Genomic DNA, 18,146 nt, shown 5'->3' with positions numbered 1-18,146 from the left:
GTCGCCCTTTGTGATTGGCTTATGTCCAGCCTCGTTCCCACGGTTACGCTATGAACTGCGAATATATTCCACGATTTGCACAGCTGAAAAATTATAGCCTTTAATGTACAAATGTAACGAACATCGTGCAGTTGGGTTATTTAGATATTATTTTTTATTTCATAAAAATATATTTCCAATGCCCCATTCACCCAAATGCAATTGAATCAAAATGTTTGTCATGTTTAGGACAGAATAGGATCGTATCATGCTTTATGGATAGCATTTATTACCTAGGTGTATAGTATAGTAGCGTATATCATAAAATAATGTCTGTACATGTATTTCTAGAATACAAAAATAATTCAGTCACCTAAAACATTTAGATAAGAGAGAACTCTACATACCAAAAGGGAAATTTGCTTGGCGCCTATTTCAAGACAAGGTATATCGTTGTTATGATTGATTTGAGAAATACACAAGTTGGAACTTGTACTTGAGTTATAAGGGGAATTACATTTATACAGTAAACTACGGTAATAACGAACTCAAAGGGACCACCAATTTTAGTTCGTTATGACTGTTGTTCGTCATAAGCATATATACAGCATATATACAAAAATGGCCGGGACTAAAAATAAGTTCGTTATATCGGTCAGTTCGTTATAAGCGTGTTCGTTATAAACGAAGTTTACTGTACTGTTAGATTTATATGCATAATAAACATTGATTTCCTTGAGTCTGTTTAAAGTACATGGCATTAAAATTGAGTCAGTTGACTCTCGTTTAATCCAACCTTTAAGCATCCGTGTCAGTTTTATTCGACTTTTTTAGATTTGTGTTTCAATCGAAATAAGACACTTGTACCACCTGTTCATGTTTTTTTTGGTTTAAAATAAACAATTATTTGACAGTCACTCATTTCAACCCTAACAATTTCCTACTTATTTCAAACCATAGTTTAAACTCAACAATTAATCCCAGTCTTCCAGAGCTGCAGTTAAATCAAGTTTCGTCCACATCTTTCACTGATCCACCTTAAACAACACATTTCCACCTGTGCCGAAATTCAATAACAGACAATAATTGCCCCACCTAAACACTGCCTCATTTAAAACAAGAAACAAAGCCATCGACGTTTTTTCCCAGTTAAAAATCAAGTTTATTATGCCAATAGAATGACTCGATTAGTCAACGAAGTATTGGCAGATGTGTGAAGCCCGCCGATTAGTCTCGGTGATTGGCCCATTCGTGTAGAGCCTCACTTCGAAACAACACTCTTCCCCACCCATGTTGAACCCCCCACATGGGGTGGGATCGTATGAGGTCTCTAGAATCAACGCTTGGCTTGTGTTTATTGTACTAGTGCTTTTTCTCATTCTTGACATGATTCCGGTCCTGGGGATGACGCGTTCCCCAAGTCGATTTGTTTTCGCATTTGGACACAATATAGCTTCATTTTCTTCCCGCAAATGTTTATACCTGAAAATAAAATTTCTCCCCCAGAATACCGGGTGGGGGTCGTGCAGCAATTTTGGACCCCAGTGACTTAGCCAAGATATACTGCCCGTGTACCCTCCTGTCCGTTTTGACAATAAACACATCCATCGTAAGAGTTATCGTCAACAAATAACTCCCTCATTCATACGTTCCTCAGTCTGAACTGAAAAAAGACTGCTAGGGCAACTCTAGAATTGTGAGAACGATCTTGTGTAAATATCATTTTAATCGTATGGGAGAATGTTTATTTCATTACACGTGATGCGATAGATAAGAAGTTGTGGAGGCGAATATCAAAGAGTGATGCGACTGGTTAACATTATATAACCGTTCTCAAACAAATCAACACAATTATATCTAAGAAACACACATTCTTTTCGTGATCGAAAACTACTTTCTTAGTCAACTCACCGGTAAACCTGATAGAGCTGATATTTAAAAATATTTGTATTAACTAGCCAAGAAAAATGTTACAGATATTTATTGGCTGTTTATTGTATTTCAAGTATACCCGTATAATTCATATACTGTGTTGATGTAAACAGTTAATTCAAGATAGAAAGTAGTGAACTCATGTAAAGGTTCAACAATGTTTATGGTGAAAAGGGCATGATGAATTTCTTTATGACGGAAATATTAAAGAGCGCATAACAAAAAGATAAAAATATAAATCTTATATTTCAATTTTCTTGGCTCTTTTGAGTGAAAATCAATACTGACAGTGACTGCTTTTGTTATTAACTTCTTTAATTAATTAGGTTCGACTCACAGAAACATTTAGCTAATGTTGAACATAATGTGAAATATTCATATATATTTTCGAGTGGTACGCTATAGCATCTCTGACATAATTATTCCCCTTTGAAACTTCCTGTCGCGCACGAGCACCTAGCCTAGCAACCGTTGCTGCAAGACACAGTTATAAGCCATCAGCGGGAATATTCAGGCGAAAAATTTTCTGTTTTACTCCACTGTTGTCACATTGCAGGTATTTCGAAGGAGGAGAAGGTAGTTGGGATATTGGGTAGTACTTTGCTATTCGTTGTTATTTGTTACCATTTGTTTGTTTGGAAATAAGTTAGGAGAAAGTCACGCTCATAGTTGGGTCTTGGTCGCACTGTGACTGAATTTACAATAACATAGGATATCATAACTCTTGTTTGTCTTTAACATATCCAACATTTGGTAAATGTATCCCCTGTAATAATTTGTTTATAAACTGTTCATAGCAATGCTTGAAAGAGTATAGGTGTAACTTTGTACGCTTTGTGAGTAGATTAACCCGCCATCTTGTGTTTACTTGGCATCACTGGGGTATGTAACTTTGCAAGCCCAACAAACAATATCAGTGGAAACATCCTGTAAGTAGCGCAACAGGTTTAATTGACCCAGGCTTTGGTTGTTAAATGCGTACTCTAATATCAGAAACTCATTGCTTTTGTAACCATGACATGCAACAGACATGAAAATGAAGTCAAATGAACATATCGTCAGTTTGCGCTCAAGATGTTGATTCATTTACTCGCCTGGGGCTAGTACAAAATTTTGTGAAAATTTCCAAATTTCCCCATTTTTTTAACAGAACAAGGGCATTTCATCTCTTGGGATAATGAAGCTTTTGAGTTTAGTTAGAACCCTGTTTACATGCCTTCGATATTTGGTTATAACTTGAAATGTAAAAAAGGAGCATTTGACAACAAGAACCTACAAGTGACATATCATTGACAGTAGTCCAATGTCTGTATGCTCTCTTGTAACTCTGATTTTAAAATACTATCATGACACGTTCATATCTGATTCAGATACGCTTGACCACGTGAGCCAGTCATCTATCAACTGATTGACCATGGGTCAGGCTCTACAGAGAGCAGCACAGTGGACATCTGCCCGAGATGGATCAGGCGGAAAGCTTGAGTTCACCCCAACAAATGAGGAGCTGCTGCACACCATCCTCCAGTTTGTTGAAGGATTCAGCAGTAAAAGCTCAGAGGAAGCCAAGCTTGTATTCAAGAAGCCTTTCACATGGAAAACATCTCTACTTCCCTCTCACTTCTCATCGGGAGCCTATGTTGAAAAGTAGGCATTAATTCTTAATGCAGTTTTCATTAACCCTTCTTATTATCCTTTGTCTGTTATTCAACATCAATTGCTTTTGTGATGAGGTGGTGAACTGAAATGAGAATGTCGCGTTCACGGTTATTGCACTTATATATTATAGTGATGTGAATTTAGTTTTGGTATGTCACGGCCGGGGATCAAACCAGTGACCCTCCAATCTCAAGGCAGACATTCTGTCCACTAGACCACAGAGGCAGTCCCCTTTGTTTTGGGATTCATATAATGACCTCCAATGTTGAAGAGAGAGTATGCTTCAGACTGTTTCTCTTTTGAGATCTACAGGGTTCAGACAGAGCTTGAAAAACCCTTGAATTCAACAGCTGTCTTGAAAAACCTTAATTTGATTTAAGCATTGATAAACCCTTGACCTTTTGGCCTTGAAAATGCAAAAAAATGTCTCAATTCAATTTATTGCTAGGCTAGGCTATCATGTATTTGATGATTTTAATTTCTTTTGCACTGAACATTTTGAAGAAATATTTCGTGTATTCTGCCTTGGGGCACTGATGCTATGCCATACTTATTTCTGACCCTGATGAATACCGGTACAATGTCAAGTCATTTCAACACTTTGGTAGTTCAAAACTTTTGATAGAATGGTGTTATGATTGACCTCGCAAGTATATTAAATAGTCCCTCAAATATGACATAAATTCACGAGGGTCGTGATGACCTCCTACCTTTAACGGGGGGCTCAGTCATCAAAGGCATCAAATTCGACATGCAGAGTTCATCCCTTGGACATGCCAGAAACCTATGATCATAGGTTTGAATCCCAATTCGCCCTTATTATTTTTTCTATGTTTTGTCAGCACCATACCAGTGTTAGGGGATTTCACCAAAGTGGTAACTGTCTAAAACCTGCGTCTCTCCTGGCTTTCCTCCCACATTAAACTGACACACTGTGATATAACTGGAATACTGTTCAAAGCAGCATTGAACCCTAGAAAGCTCCCAAAGACTACTGAGTGTATGCTCTATCAGTTTTGAGTAAGTTATTCTGAAATGCATTTTAATGGGAGATTTTGGAGTTTTAGTTTTCTAAAAAGTAATATACAGTAGACACCACACAGCATGTATATTGACTTAACAGTATCATAACCACTATTCATCTTGTTTCACAGAGGTGATGACTTGGAGTCGGATGCAAAGGGGAAGGATGGCCAGCCTCTGTTTCAGCTGAAGAAGCTGTCCAAAGATAAGTACGAGGTCAGCATCTTGACCCTGGAACAGGTGGAGAACATACTGAGGTCAGCTGGAGACAAGAAGATGGTGGAGCTCAGAGGCTGTTTAGAGGGTAATTACATTTATTTGATACTTTCATTTCAATATTTTGCATGAGAAAGTAATTTGTTATGAGGCATCAAAGTTTGATTTCCTTCAAAGCAATCCACCTGGTTCTTTGATATTTTCCTTCTAGCCAAAAATTTAGAAGCAGATATACAGTAAACAAGGAACAATTTCAAAATTAAATAAAACAATGTAATTTGTATAAATAGCGTCATATTATTACCCATTTAAAATATCAATGCAGTGTTTGCAATAAAAGTCAAATGGTCTATGTCATAAACCTAATGTTAAAAGCTAAATACAAGAAGAGCAAACCTCAAGCAGGGGTAGATTTTACAACAAATTTGAATGCAGCAAGCAGGGCTTACTCCTTTTAAAAGTTACTGGCCCTTCTTCAAACTAACTGGCCTTCAACTAAATGGTGGAGGCGGCGAAGTGGCTGAACCTGAGGCCACAGGGCTCTGAAAGTTTTATAACTCCTTACCCCTAAAACATGTTTTTCCTGCAATCTGAGATTAAATCTTGGCTTCCAATTGCCTTGTTTTGTAGTGGTTTATGAGCAAATAAAGATTTTGTTGTACACACCATTATAAATTGGCGTCCGGTTGTCGAGATGTGAGATGAACAAATTGAAAAATTAAACATACACAAAGACGGGTTGAAATTTTGACTAGCCAGACAGGTCATCTCCTTTACATGAGAGCAAGCCCTTTGTAATTTTAACTGACCACGGGACAGCAGTTAAATTGGCCCCTGTCAAGGACCCCAGGACCCCCTGAATTTCGAACACTGCAGTTTATGTCATGTTAGGGAGAATAGCATAGTGGGGAGCCTTATGATTCCACAAACACAATATTGCTGGAATATTGCTGAAAGTGAGATGGAACCCAAACCCAGCTCACACACAGGAAAGCCAAGTTTTGAAGAGCAAACTCCATAAGATAGAAACTGATGTGGGTATTTGAAATCATAAGAGTGAATGCCAAAGCCCTTTGGCTTCATTTTCAGTATATATTAGAGTATATATCAAAGTTGCAGACTGTCACCATTGTCCTCCAGGGGATTGTCCGTGAGAAATCTACAAGGTGATTTATAATCAACCGTGGCACCCAATGTAAAATATGTTCACATTAACACCAAATAAGGAGTTGAGATTACCAGTAATTGAATATTTTTGCGTTTCGTTCAGCTAACCGTGACCCCGTTGTCAACATGCTGGGGGAGAGGTTCGCTACAGTGGAGGGGGATGACAACTCCATTTTCCGCTACATGGAGGAAATCACCAAGGAGATCGAACAAGCTGCACGAGCAGGTACTGAGGCAGAGGCAGACTCCTCCAAGATGTCCGAGGTGGAGGAGAAGAAGATTGTTCTCAGATTGAGATTGAAACTCCTGAGACTTGACGAACAGCTTCTCAATCAGAGCATTCAGAAGATCTCAAGGTGAGCAATACAGGCACATTGTTAAAGTTGGCGAAATACTAATGTTCTTCAGGTAGTTTTATACAGGATTTCACACGAAGTGCCAGTGGCAGGCGAATTAGGAAAAGGCATCAATATTATTTTCTGACATTCAGAGGTATTTTTTAACATTGCATTCAGTGAATCATGTAATGCACTAATGCCTGGTATCCTTGGTTGGTCATGTCATAAGTGATACATATACAAAGCAACTTTTGCAATGCAATACTTACAAAAAATTCCTTCATCAGGAATAAAATGAGTTGAGTGGAAAAGCGATCAACTTGACATACTTGAAAGCTCTTGAATTGAGATTTTTTGGGGGGTGGGGACTTATAAGGACCTCCCCTCGACTAAAGTCTAGCTATGTTACAGAAACGACTAATCCAGGATGAGCTGTGGTCTAGCTGAATTTATCTCACTGTGTCTTGCTCTACGGTATGAGCATCATTATAGCCAGTGAGTTAACAGTTTCAGGGCCTTATGCTGACCTGCACAAAGGCTGATATTGGGCTGCAGCAAATAATGTCAAATAATGTCAGTAAAAATTGCCAAATTAGAATTAGGAGTTTCTCAATTCATGTTAATATTGTTATAACTAATGTTTTGGGTTTTGTAGTGGTAACATTGTATTCACTCTTATAGCAGGACCACAGAAGAGGAACAGGATTAAATGCTTTGTTACAGTGTCAGCTTAGCCTCTGAATTTAGGAAAACTAGAACTTAAAATTATTTTATAAATGATTTTCCCATATGAATTCTAGATAAATGCCTAAGTGGTGTGTTTAATTGTAAATTTTGTATGTAAATATAGTAAGTGTTTTACTACAGATTTGATAGTCAGTATATGTTCTACTTGTTCCTTTCACAAGTTCGTTCACACAATTCTTGAAAATTTCCCACCAGGTCCCAGTTCCTCAAAGCACTCTTAGCTGAGATGATTGTAATTTTATTTATATCTATGAATGGGAGTTAGAAAGTTATCTTCGTAACCTCACATAGTGGAACACGACATGATTTTTAATGTACATTTACGGGCAGTGGCGTAGCCTAGTCGTTGACTTGTCACCCTGAAGACCCAGGTTCTCCACATAGGTACAATGTTTGAAGCTCGTTTTCCAGTGTCCCCACTGGATATTGCTGGAATATTGCTGAAAGTGGAGTTAAACTCACTCACATACTCACTCACTTACTATGTTTTTCTGTGATTCAGTTCAGTATTATACTGATTCTTGAGTGCTTTTTGTATGTAACTGATAATTTTGTCTCAGTGACAAGATTTCTTCAAAATAAAGTTACTCTGTAATTTCACATTTATTGGAATACTTGGGGTTGATGTGACCTGTTACAAGTGAAAGTGCTAGGTCAGGATGACTTCCCATCAGTCCCAACACTATGCTTAAGTTTAGTGTCATTCATCTCATTTGTCTATTGTAGAGTCAGTCAATCCATTAAATTAATTTTAATTTTAATTTTAATTTTAATTTTAATTTTAATTTTAATTTTAATTTAATTTTAATTTTAATTTTAATTTTAATTTTGGGGTCATCGTTTTAGAATTTTGTAAAGTAGGACAACTGTATAAGTAGATCATTTCCCTGTTGTCCTGAGTCATTTTAATATTTTTATGTAGAAAGTTAATCATTAAACTTGAATTATTAAAAAAGTTGATTGTTTACAATTTCTGCAGCTGTAAAATCCCTTGTCTCACTGGTATTTGTGTCAATACATTAACTATTTAATTATTTAACAAGTTTTCAGCTTTGCTTAGGTGGTGTTAAATGTGACATAGAGACATTGTATACTTCTAAAACTATACAATAAAGTGTATAATTGAGTATATTTTCTCCAAAGAAATGATACAGTATCTTCTGTAATGTGGTAATCACTAATGTATGGATGAAGATTTGCTTCAGTCAAATCCCCCAAAGATGTTAGGAAATATTTATCAAGTTTTAAATTTGAATCAATAAAAATTCAGATAAAGATACTTATAAAAATTTAACACAATTAACTTAGCCAATAAACCTTTAGTTCAAACACTTTCTAATTCCTTTTATTCATTAATATTATTAGCTAATAGTTATCATTACAAATGCTAGTTCTCTGTCACGTTTTGAATCTAAACAAAATACTTCTCTTGTTCTCAAATAAAAAACAAACAAACCATGAAAAAAACATGACATAACCACATAGAAGTCCATGAAAAAGACCCAGAACTCTAAATAATACATGACTCTAAGTATTTCTTATTTTCCCATCTTTTGTACATTGTCTCAAGGTTTAAGTGATATGTTTGAAATCCTACCTCCCATCTGCTTCAAGCAGTAAGCCCAAAGGCCGTTTTGCCTTTACAGCAGAACTGTCTTTTTGACGTAATAGCCAAATCGCACATGAAATGGAACTCGTGGAATTCACAATTTTCTGAACCTGGTCTGACCTGCCATCATCGACTCTGAATCAAATTATAGCCGCACTAATCTAGATTATCTCTCTCAAAACAATCAAAGAGTATCACCTTACTATCAACATGCCCAGGAGAATACCTCCTACAAGCCACAGCTTTCTCAACATGTGCTTCAACTGACGCCAAACCTAAATAAAACCGTTATTACGCTTTTCTCTATTCTTTAAGGAATTGGTACATAATTCTTGTGCCATCATAACATAAAATAATCTCGTAGGTAAAAGAAATCCTGATTTTGAAATAATTAAATTTTGCTATATTTTATGGAATTTATTTGTCTCCCAACTTGTGTGTTATAACGAGGCAGATGTGGAGTAGTGTATGCGTGCGTACACATCTGATCCGAATTAAGACTTTACAATAAAAGACGAAGGATGTGATGTCGGTAATACTGCACCAGTGGGGAGAATCAAACTGCTGCATGTACCAACTTCTAGTGGTGTATTTTCACAAGTGCAGTGAAGAATTTTCGATCTAATCGTAATTTCTACCAGGCAGGCGAAGCGGCCCAAATGCTGAGGTGTATTAGCATGGTGGCAGGGTACATCCCTACGGAGAATTAGGTACAGGTGAAATCGCTTCACGATCCTCCGATTGATAACGATGTGCTATTGTCTGGCGAGGCTGTTTTCTCGGAAAGCCCACACACACATGCAGCAAGTCATGTGGGCATGTCGTGTGAAACACTCCAATTATTTGCCGGCATATCTAACCAAATTCGCTCAATCTCAGTTGCACGTTTTTGACGTAATCAATGACAAGGGTGTGGTTTTACAATAAAACTTTGATCTTTTCCTTGCCTGTTTTTTTCTTAACAAGTGCATCATATCTTTCGGCTAATGAATTCTGCACTGACTTGTCAAATATTTGGCTAAGAATTTAAGTCTTGCTTCCTTTGTTTTTGTAAATTTAACAAATATTTCCAGCATTAAGAACAAATGTTTTCTTCTCTTTTTTGTGGGATTTTTTTACAGCTAGGAGAGTAACTTTTTGTGAGAAGAAAGTGCGATTTCATTGTCAGATCTTCAAACTTGCAATTTTAAAAAATCTAAACTTATTTAATTCTGAATAAGCTATTAGAAACATGACAGTTTGTCATTTTGAGGAAATATCATGTGTCAATTTAGTGACGATTTATTTTATCATATAAAAAGATTTATGTCAGGTTTCTGGCAACAATTAAAAAGATTGATCCATTTTACGGAACAAATTCTAAATGTCTTTTAAACTTTAAAAAAAATTTATTTAGTTTTTTTTAGTTTTGAGTCAAGTTAAACAGGTTACAGGTAAATGATATTTGTTACTTGAGCACTAATTAGCCTTATTTATCCATGGTATGCAGTGTTAGAAATATGTTTGGGTTGTTATTTGACGCCACACTATATGTTTGTTTGTTTGTTGTTTAACGCCGCACTCAGCAATATTCCAGCTATATGGTGGCGGTCTGTAACTAATTGAGTCTGAACCAGACAATCCAGTGATTAACATCTGCACATCGATCCACGCAATTGGGATACAATGACATGCATCAACCAAGTCAGCAAGCCTGACCACCCAATCCCGTTAGTCGCCTTTTACGACAAGCATAGTCACCTTTTACGGCAAGCATGGGTTGCTGAAGACCTATTTTCTTCACGGGTCTCGCCTATTATGACCAGTATGGGTGACAGAACTTGGCATCCCCACTAGTGTTCCACGGGAAGGGGCAGAGTTGGTTTTCAACATAGGTTAAACAATATTATATTTATGAACCAACCTGTCAGCTCAGTCATGATAATGTATGAGGAAATCTCAAAGTGATACCGGATGAAGTTGCTTCCACTTAAAGAGTGAAACTCAATTCGGAGTCCAAGAATAACTAAGAAAAGAGTGTCAAAGAATCACTCACAAAGGAGTGTCAAAGAATCACTCACAAAAGAGTGTCAAAGAATCACTCACAAAAGAGTGTCAAAGAATCACTCACAAAAGAGCGTCAAAGAATCACTCACAAAAGAGTGTCAAAGAATCACTCACAAAAGAGTGTCAAAGAATCACTCACAAAAGAGCGTCAAAGAATCACTCACAAAAGAGCGTCAAAGAATCACTCACAAAGAAGTGTCAAAGAATAACCCAGAACATATCAAATATTTGAAATATATATTCAAACAATCACCTGTTTGTCTGTTCTAGTGAGACTCGTTTGACCCCACCAATGGTAGACGGAGAAGTCAGCATCCTTCAACAGCTGTCCGGAGAAGATGAAGAGAAGTCAGTCCTGGAGAGCATCTGCTACTTCGGTAAGATAACCACAGTATCACCGACATTGATATTCTGCTTATCAATATACATTCACAACGCATGTCATTGTCACTTTGCAAGTATATGATTGGAAACTGGGGTTAGCTGAATTGATTTAGCATAAGCAACTTTGAGGTATTTTCTTGAATTACATGCATGTAAATTATTGATTATGATACATGTGTTTGTTCAGTAACTATGGTTACCATCACTGATCTAGGTTGTTTCTGCTCAGGACATATTGAATGCTTATTGATTTCGTAGATTTACTGTTCACATCCTTCAAATAAACTTCAGATATAATTTATGAAAGGTTTGTTCAGCTGAGAATGTTAGTCATGTCACTATTGCAGTCGGTATGTTTACATTACAAGATGGCGTCTATAAAATTGAATTTACCAAATTAATAAAGTTTGTGATGAAGGAAATTTTATGAGCTTCTTTCAAAATTACTGCCTCGATATATGTAGGTTTTATATGCATTTGAGTCATCAAAAGGCTGCTTTGACTTATAATCTTAGTTTTGAACACTGCAATTATTACAAAATACCATTCACTTAGCAAACCTAATATAGACCAACAATTTATCGATGTTCCCTGTAAAATAGTGGCTTGGTTACTGGATTAACAGGTTTCTGGACTTAGAGGGTTCAACTGTCAACATGTACTTCTAACTAAGATGAATTATCTGTAATCTATTTTTTTTTTTTTCAGGTGACACATATGTCTTTAAGAATGGTTGCCGAGCACAGCCATGGCGCCAGTTGCATGGTGACATCTGCTTCCTGGAGGTCAAATGTCATGACCTTGACAAGCCACTCTACATCACTGCCAACACAATCGGCTACTACCTAAACAATGTAAATTTGCAAGCTTTTTGATCTTGTGCCTCAGGAGCCATGACAAAATTTAATTTGTTGATATATTTGTTTTCAGATATATATGTTCAATATTCAGATTTTCTGGCATAATTGTTTAGAGGTTATGATGTTGATTTCAAAGTTGTTCTTTGCTCCCTAACAATATTTTTCTTTTCTACAAAATATTTCATGGTTTAAGTCGGTCCTGGGATTGGGTTATTCATGGGAATGTTTTCTTCATATTCTTGCTACAACCTTGGTGACAGATATAAAAAGATCAATATCACGTCATGACTCATGTTTGGATGATCCCCATCTCCATGTCAACTCTCTCCACATTTTCAACTTAATGAATAATGCACAGAAGAAACCTTGGAGCCGTTCATGCTAATAACTTACGACTTTAATCTCTCAAATCTCTTTCAGGGACCAGACAAGGATAAGCCTGGTCAAATCGACTACGAACGCCCAGAGCAGGACATCTTCCGCGATCTTGTCACACTTCTCAAAGCCAAAAGTAGTCGCTTCGCTGAAATGATTGAAAAGCAGGTGGGTCGAGAGCGCATTAGCAGCAGGTGCTGAATTATTGTTTCAGCTTCAGATAAATAAACACATCAATAGCTGCACGATAGTGGCATGTAGATGGAGATCTACAGTTTCACAGGGAAGACGTAATTTCGGTTATTCTGCCAATACAGCCTTATAGTAAAACTACAACAAAAGAATGTCGAATGATATAGTCCTGAAAGCAATGTAGGCTTGGTTTGAGCGAATTTCACTGCTGAATTGATAATTGAGTTCAGTTCGGAGTTTAAAATACCTACAAAGAGTGCAGATTTATTTCTGTTTATTTTTTGTGTTTTTATCGTGCATGCCATTGAAAATAACATATGGCAACCCTGTCTTTTCAATATTGGAGTAATGCAGAGAGTGAAAAGAAAAATGTTTGTAAACCATGCAAGTAGTGGTAGGAAAATAGTGTTTTGTTTTGCTAATGTTAAGCGAGCAGCATTAAGTAGGGATCAAACTGAACCATGTGTGACACAACGCCCCGACATTGCTACTGTCTTGTTGGAGTGTGTTGCTGTGTATGTTGCTAACTTTTACACAGCCAGCGCTTTCACACCCACTCAGAATGCCTCAGAACGTCTCTTTCCTTTTTAGGAGATTGCAGAGCTTTGCTGAGATCTCGTAATTAGAACCTGAGTTGCAATGACATTTGTTTATATATGGTCTTAAAGTGAAATTGTACCTGAAATGTACTAAGGTAGGTTTTTTTTCAAATTGAGTTTTCTTTTGATCTTAGTTATTGAGGTCTTAGTCCCGCATCTGAATCCTTTTGTTTTTCATTACCCTGTGATATTGTGATGAGCATCAACTTAATACATATTTTAAAAGGATATTACTCATTGCATTCAAGTACAAGAAGTTTAAATTTAGCTGTTCTCTTTGAAATCATATTCCAAACAACAACAAAATTATTAAGTGAAATTCTGAGCTTAATTTAGCCACTCGACTTTTTATAGAGCTATGTTTTTAGTACATGTTATGGAGGGGTATTTTTGCAGGAGACCATTCCAAGTATCTTGTTATCCCTAGAATACTATTACTAATTAGGTAGTTTGATATTCATCATTATCATGTTCTCAAGTAATTTGAGATTGTGTTACAGTCAAACAAAGTTTCACTATTGAAAGATTTTCCAAGTATTTTCTTTAAAGACAAAAGGCTTTCCATTAGGCCACGATGAATTAATTATTAGATTTTCATCCCTCTGAACCAAAATGTGAAATTCCCGCCTTTTCCATATTTATGTTTTGTTTTTTTTAAAAATACTCATCCAGGCCTCTACATTAACTGTCGACTGATGTGATTCAAACACAGCAAAAAGACATTGTATCTCCAACAACTTATGTTCATTTCAAGGCCAGTTCCCGGTTAGTTGATATGATTTGCTGATCAGTTCATATATGATTTCCCCGAAATTAATGTTAACAAAATTGAATAAAATCTTGGATAAAAGTAATATAATGGATTACAAACGTTCAGATACACAAAGAATACGTTTATAGCCAGATAGTGCAATAACAGAACTAACTTGCGTGTTTCAGTACAGATTTGTTTACACGCTTCTTCCAGTGTTGTGTGCTCATGATAATGTTGTGAAATAAAACCAAAGCTCATTGTATGTGTGTTTATGCACACTCTGGTCGTCAAACGGAAGTCAAATACTGTTTTCCAGTATTTTGCTCATCAAGGAATACATTGAGGTAGGGAGGCCCTTTCCCAGGTTGATTGTACACAGTTTAGTTGGTTACATACTTCCGTAGTTTGAACAAAGAAAACAAGAAAGGCCACCCATCCACACAATTTTTTCAAAAGCCATTGCCTAAGAACCAATTCTTTTATTCTGTTAAGCCTTATATAGCTATTTTCTTTGTCTCTATATGAGGCAGGGTTTTGGTAGTGAAGTGAGCAGGAATGAAAATCTAACAATTATTATATTATGGCTTTAAGACTTAACAGATATTAAACTGTGTTTAGGCGGTGCGGGAGTCTTGTGGTTAAAGTATTCACTTGCCTCGTGAAAGTCTAGGTTTGATTGGGTTTGTAGCCCATTCTTGGGGTCCACATTTTATTTGGCCGAAATAATTTAATTTAATAGTTGCACTTTAATTAAGTATTACTAATTTAATTAAATATCACTTATTTCATTTTAATACTGCTATTCTAATTCATTGGTGCTAGTTTAATTTTATATTACTATTTAAATTCAATGCTGCTTATTTAATATTTTATTGCTAATTTAATTCAGTGGTGCTAATTTCATTTTATATTGGTAATTTAATTCAATGTTACTAATTTAATTTTATATTGCTAATTTGCTTTGCTTTTGCTATTTTGTATTTCAGGAATTTGCTCTTCGTGTGGACCACCGAGATGACCGCCACTATGATATGTCCCGTGATAAGCGTGATGACGATGATGGCGACGGTAATCATCGCACAGAACAGAACTGGCACCAGCGAGACTCCCATCAGGATAAGGATAAGCAGAACAAGCAGAGCAAGCAGCAGAAGAAGAAGCTCGAGCCATCGCTTAAGTGGAAAGCTCTCGGTGTGGAAGAGTACAAAGAGTGAGTGTTTTGTTGCAGTTTTACTTATTGTCACTTTAGAAACAGTTTAATTGACTTGGTTTCAGACTAGTTTCATTGACTTAGTTTCAAAATAGTTTCACCGACTCAGTTTCTGACCAGTTTCATTGACTCACTTTCTGATTTGTTTCATTGACTAGTTTCTGATTCGTTTCATTGACTCAGTTTCTGACTCGTTTCATTGACTCACTTTCTGACTAGTTTCATTGACACAGTTTCTAACTTGTTTCATTGAGTCACTTTCTGACTCGTTTCATTGACTCAGTTTCTGACTAGTTTCATTGACTCAGTTTCTGACCAGTTTCATTGATTCAGTTTCTGACTGGTGTCATTGACTCAGTTTTAAATGGTTATGCGAATAATAAATTACCGAACTCCTTCGCCACCAGAGCATGAGAAGGGGACCAATTCAAATGACATGATGCTAAAAATTAGCCCTCCAATCGAGAGAAACAAAGCTATGGTTGTGAATGGGTCCAGGGTATTTAAAATAGGATGGAGTTACAATGTCCTGGATAACTGAGGATGGGTTGGCATCTTTGGTAATTCCCTAAATGATACATTCTTCAGGGTATGCAGTGTTCAATATCGGGATGAATAGGGTTTGATAAATATGCAAGACAAGTACTGCTAAACATGAAACAAGACCAGGAATTGTAGAATCGAGGTCGGAATTGTCGCTCTCCTTATTTCGTTACCTTTAACAGAAAGAAACTACTGAACTTATGACATGAAAGTGTAAAACTCATGACGTACATGAATAATTAAAATGATGTTTTTCAGTCGTCTAACAAATTGTGTGTGGGACATTTCTGTCGTGTTAGCTACCTGAAGTCAACTATTACAACAAGAAATCTATTCTTCTAACACTGCCTTCTGATTTGTTTGTTTGTTTAATGCTGTACACAGCAATATTCCAGCTGTATGACAGTCTGTAAATAATCAAGTCTGAACCAGACAATCCAGTGATTGACATCATAAGCATCCATCCACATAATTAGGATATGATGACATGCATCAACAAAGTCAACGAGTCTGACCAACCGATCCCGTTAGTCGCCTCTTACAACAAGCATAGTGAACTTTGCATGGGTTACTGAAGACCTATTATAACCTGGATCTTCACGGGTCACTGCCTTATGAACTTCATGGGGTTATTGTCATCATTCTATTCCTAAGCTACCCAGTCGTCTGAGGCACCTCAAGTAGCTGTGCAGAGTTACATCCCTTAGGCATGGGTTCGAATCCCAGTTTGTGTTGATTATGTTCCTAGGGTTGTCAGCACCATGTACCAGTGCTTGTTGGTGTCACAAAAGCATTCAAAGTCTAAGAAATGCACCACTTTAGGCTTTTCTCCCATACCAAGCTGATACACCGTGAAATAACTGAAATATTGTTCAACTCGCCAAAGAAATCACAGAATTAGTAGGTCCTTTGATTATGGTACTATAGCAGAACACTCCAGGGCCCACTTGCACAAAGCGATCTTCGTGCTAAGACTACCGTAAGCCTTTGTTAAAGTATGGGAGTTAAGATCATCTTAGCGCTAAGATTGCTTTGTGCAAGTGGGCCCTGAACCCCAACATAGCCTTAATTTCTAACACCTTGCATGAAATAGTTTATAAGTAGGATAATTTTTTTTTAAAGAAATCATGTTACACAAAATCAATATACTCACACTGGTTTTCCAAACTTGATGTGCTATTATGTTTTTTTAATAGCGTATGAAGAGTCTTTGTTCTTCATGAAGGTGGAATAAATTTAGGTCTTTTAAAATCCTCTCTTTTATGATTATGAAATATAAATTCTTTCTAATGCTTGACTCTTTTTCTAAGGTTCAACTGTTTGTAAAAAGTGATTCTTTCCTCACGCTGGCCGCTGGTTTAACAAAATTAGGGAGGACAATATAGGTTGAAAAGATGCTCCAATGATTGATGGTGTCTTAAATTCTTAAGTTTTCAACATCATCAAGGGTATCGTATGTCCCAGATTGTATATTCAAACATATCATAGACAGATAAAGCAAAGGCTCACATTTCTTTACAAAACAGATAATTAGAAGTAGGCCGACCTGGTGACTCCAATTCCCAAATTACACTGTCAGGATTTTATGATGCTTATGTGTGATTGTAACACCCAGAAAACTTGGGGCGTAAATTTGCAAGAGTTGTCTCCCTTTGGCTGAGTTAAGATTTTGTGACAAAATCTTGTTTTTAGGAGCATACTCACTCAGTTTCATGCCAGTCAGAGCCAAAAACCTGATTCAAGGCTGAACTTCTTTTTGGGGTTATATTTTCAGTATAGTTTAGTCTTAGTATATATGACTTAGCATAACCATGACTATGCCAGACTGGGTTCAAAACTAGTCAGAGACTTAACATTAACCTAAAACATTTACTATCACGACTTACGAACATATAACTACACCTTTCATAAAGGATTGAGACCGCCTCTGTGGTCTAGTGGTAGAGCGTCCGCCCGGAGAGTGGAAGGTCCAGGGTTCGATCCCCGGCCGCGTCATACCAAAAGACGTTAAAAGATGGTACTTGTTGTTACCCTGTCTGGCACTCGGCATTAAGGGGCTAAAACAAGGACTGGTCGGCTCGGAGTCAGTATACTGTGTCTGAGTGGGGTATTCATGTTTAACTGCGGCATGGTATCTCAGTGAGCTAGCACTATAAATCGGCATCAGTCCGGACTAGTACAAGCAGCCACACAAACACACACGTACATGCACACCGCTATATAAGTGCAATAATCTTGGACGCGACGTTAAACCCCATTTCACCTCACCATAAAGGATTGAAATTTTACGAGTCCTTATGGCTCCTTTACATAAGACAAACGGACATGGGCTAGCAGGCTAGTGCTTAGCATCTTTGCATTGTCTGTAGATATATGCTTTGTGGCAATAGATGTAAGGGCACAATAAAGTACACAATATCATACTTGAGAGGGTTTCAGATCGGTTCATTTTCTAGATCAATGACTGCTTGTCATCCAAACTGTCTGAGATTTGTTTTCAAATGAGGTAATAATGC

At 36.9% G+C, this 18,146-nt stretch overlaps 1 protein-coding gene across 3 annotated transcripts in view; it reads left to right on the top strand.

Annotated features, from left to right (window-relative positions):
• Positions 1-2,352: 2,352 nt before the first annotated feature.
• The window catches only part of LOC124140515 (outer dynein arm-docking complex subunit 2-like), a 64,171-nt gene continuing 48,377 nt past the window's right edge, over positions 2,353-18,146 (top strand). The window contains exons 1-8 of one of the 3 annotated variants that reach the window (XM_046508130.2): positions 2,353-2,467; positions 3,282-3,555; positions 4,722-4,894; positions 6,077-6,329; positions 10,984-11,090; positions 11,806-11,951; positions 12,378-12,500; positions 14,864-15,087. In XM_046508130.2, the coding sequence (XP_046364086.1) occupies positions 3,326-3,555; positions 4,722-4,894; positions 6,077-6,329; positions 10,984-11,090; positions 11,806-11,951; positions 12,378-12,500; positions 14,864-15,087 (1,256 nt within the window). In that variant the 5' untranslated portion in view covers positions 2,353-2,467; positions 3,282-3,325. Of the gene's footprint in view, positions 2,504-3,281; positions 3,556-4,721; positions 4,895-6,076; positions 6,330-10,983; positions 11,091-11,805; positions 11,952-12,377; positions 12,501-14,863; positions 15,088-18,146 lie in introns of all 3 variants that reach the window. The other 2 variants (XM_046508129.2, XM_046508131.2) reach the window with 2 other exon arrangements.

The sequence above is a fragment of the Haliotis rufescens genome, unplaced genomic scaffold, assembly GCF_023055435.1.
Source record: "Haliotis rufescens isolate VD_foot unplaced genomic scaffold, xgHalRufe1.0.p SCAF_4, whole genome shotgun sequence".
Lineage (NCBI taxonomy): Eukaryota > Metazoa > Mollusca > Gastropoda > Lepetellida > Haliotidae > Haliotis > Haliotis rufescens.
This window is presented reverse-complemented; position numbering and strand designations above follow the sequence as displayed.